General features: G+C 38.8%; 2 protein-coding genes across 3 annotated transcripts in view; both read left to right on the plus strand.

Moving 5' to 3' along the window:
- The window catches only part of LOC125039197, a 1774-nt gene extending 1058 nt beyond the window's left edge, over window positions 1-716 (plus strand). For both annotated transcript variants that reach the window (XM_047632979.1, XM_047632980.1), the window contains exon 2: window positions 132-716. In XM_047632979.1, coding sequence (XP_047488935.1) covers window positions 132-400 — 269 coding nt within the window. In that variant the 3' untranslated portion in view covers window positions 401-716. The remainder of the gene's footprint in view (window positions 1-131) is intronic.
- A 1212-nt stretch (window positions 717-1928) lies between these two features.
- LOC125038965 (cytochrome c-like) overlaps window positions 1929-2500 on the plus strand; it is a 10631-nt gene continuing 10059 nt past the window's right edge. Inside the window, exon 1 of the mRNA XM_047632676.1 lies at window positions 1929-2114. Coding sequence (XP_047488632.1) covers window positions 2033-2114 — 82 coding nt within the window. The 5' untranslated portion in view covers window positions 1929-2032. The remainder of the gene's footprint in view (window positions 2115-2500) is intronic.

The following is a 2500-nucleotide window of genomic DNA, read 5'->3' on the forward strand; positions in this document are numbered from 1 at the left end:
AAGCTGATACATGTCATTCAAACTCAAACATTCAAACTTATTCATGGCCCAGCTTCTCCACCGAATTCCCCACTTTCGGAATTCAGCTGATTCTTTTTTATCGTTTGTCTTTACTCTTCCTTCCCTGGCAGTCGAGGAAGCGAGTGGCAGCGAAATTCCACGGCGACGGAGATCCTCAGCGCCTTCCCCCGCCGCGCGAGGAGTGGCGCCGGGTCCTCCTGCTGGGTCATCGGCCTCGGGGGAACGCAGGTCTTCCCTTTCCAGCGAGGAGGAAGGGCGGCGACCTGGCTTCTCCGGGACCGCCGATTTGCCTCCTGAAGGAATGCCTGTTCCTGAAGGAGGCGTTGCAGGACAGGAGTCTTTGAAGGAGGAAGCGCCTCCTGGCAAAAGTAAATCCTAATTGTTCTCATTTGTCTTTTATTTCTGTGTTTTATTCTTCGTCCTTTATTTCTTTACCTTTATCATCTCTTTCTTCATCTTCTTCACATGTTTTCCTTCTACGTGTCCTTCCTTTCGTTTTCCCACACCTGTCTTTCTGCGTTTTTTTCCCCACCTTTTTGTTTCTTCTGCTTTTCCATCGTCCTCTTCGACTTTCTCTTAATTTGCTTATTCTTATTCTCGCATTTTTCTTCTTCTTCTCATACATCTTCCTTATTATGGGTTTATCATCTTTTTTATTCGTTGACATCATTTACTTTTTTGTTCAGGTGTTTCATCATTTTTTCGTTTATTCTGTTTTATGTTTCCTGTTATTCATTTCCGTTTAAAATATTTATTTTCCTTATTGTTTCTATCGTTATAGTTGGTATTATTATTATTATTATTATTATTATTATTATTATTATTATCATCATCATCATCATCATCATCATCATCATCATCATCATCATCATCATCATCATCATCATCATCATCATCATCATCATCATCATCATCATTATTAACATTATTGTCATTATAATTGAAATGGCTACTATTAGTATTATCATCATCCTTATCATTATCATATTTTCTTTCACCATGAATAAATCAAGTTTTTTTTTTTCTTTCATTTAACTTGAAGAATTAGACACGTTAACCCGAACCGCAACCTTTACTCCTTAAACAATATATTTTTTCCTTTTTTCATCATCCGATTACGGTTTAATTAATTAATGTAAGATGATAAAAAAGGGAATAAGAGAGGAGGGAAAAATCATGGGCAAAATTATAAAAGAATAATGATAGAAACGTAACAAATAGAGAAAAGTGATAAGAAAGAAAGTAAGGAGACGAAATGGTAAATGCAATAAAGAAAAGGAAAATAGAAAGAGAAGTAACAGGAAAGAAAGCAAAGAGAGTAACCAGTGAACGTGATAAAGAAAGAGGAAAGCAAAGACAAGGGGGATTTATCAAGGTCGTGAATGGAGGGAAAATACAGATACTGAAAGAAACCAAGAATAGTTGAACGAAAATATGACAGAGAAAGGATAATAAAGTAAGAAAGAAAAAAATGAGGATGAAACATGAAGGACAAGAACAACAGGAAAGCAATAAATAAAAGGAGTAAAGAAAGCCAAGGAAACGAATCACAAGAAACTTTGGTAACAAAAAACATGAAAAGTAATGAACAGAGAGAACAAAAAATGCTGAAAAGGAGGAAAGAAAGAGAAAATGAGAAAGACGAAAGAGGAGAGAAAAGAAGGAAAAGAAGAAGAGGAAAGGGCGAAATAAAAGAAGAGGAAGAGGGAGGAGCGAAGAAGACAAAGAAGGAGGAGAGGAAGAAAGAGAAGACAAGGAGGAAGGAGAAAGAAGGAGAGAAACAAAACAGAGCAAGAATCTGTACAAGTTGCGCCTGGTTTCCACGCGGGTTTCCCGAGAAGCAACAGGACGCGTTTCCCGCGATAGGGAGCGCACGCACGCAGCGCCCGAAGCAGAAGCCGACGGACCAGTCTCTCGTCGGCCCCCGCGTGCCACCGGCCCTTCTGCGCCCTCAGCTCAAATAGCCTACTTATTTTTTCTCTCTCTTCGTCTCTCTCGTGAATAAAGCAAGATGGAGGTAAAAATCACCGGAGAATCGAACGCGGCGGAATCCTGCACGGGAGAAAACCAGGTGGTCATCTCCATCCCCCCAGGTGAGGCAGGGAATCGAACCGGTGTTGCAAGGGAAGGCGAGGGGGGATCCTCTGCGATCTTGGTGGTGGGGAAAACGCAATATATATGCATTTATGTATATAGTATATATATATACATATATACACACACGCACACATATATATATAAATGCCTATATATATATATATGTGTGTGTGTGTGTGTGTGTGTGTGTGTGTGTGTGTGTGTCTGTGTGCATACACACACAAACACACAAACAGTAATTCATTTTAAATTAAATTATGGGATAAAAAAGGAAGGTAACATTTTTTTTTTTTTTTATTATTATCTTTGTTATTGACATTATTGTTCTGTAGATTTGATCTGTGTTGATTCAAAACTTTTACAAGTGAAATTCTTAGAGGCT

The sequence above is a fragment of the Penaeus chinensis genome, chromosome 26, assembly GCF_019202785.1.
Source record: "Penaeus chinensis breed Huanghai No. 1 chromosome 26, ASM1920278v2, whole genome shotgun sequence".
In the NCBI taxonomy this organism is placed as follows: domain Eukaryota; kingdom Metazoa; phylum Arthropoda; class Malacostraca; order Decapoda; family Penaeidae; genus Penaeus; species Penaeus chinensis.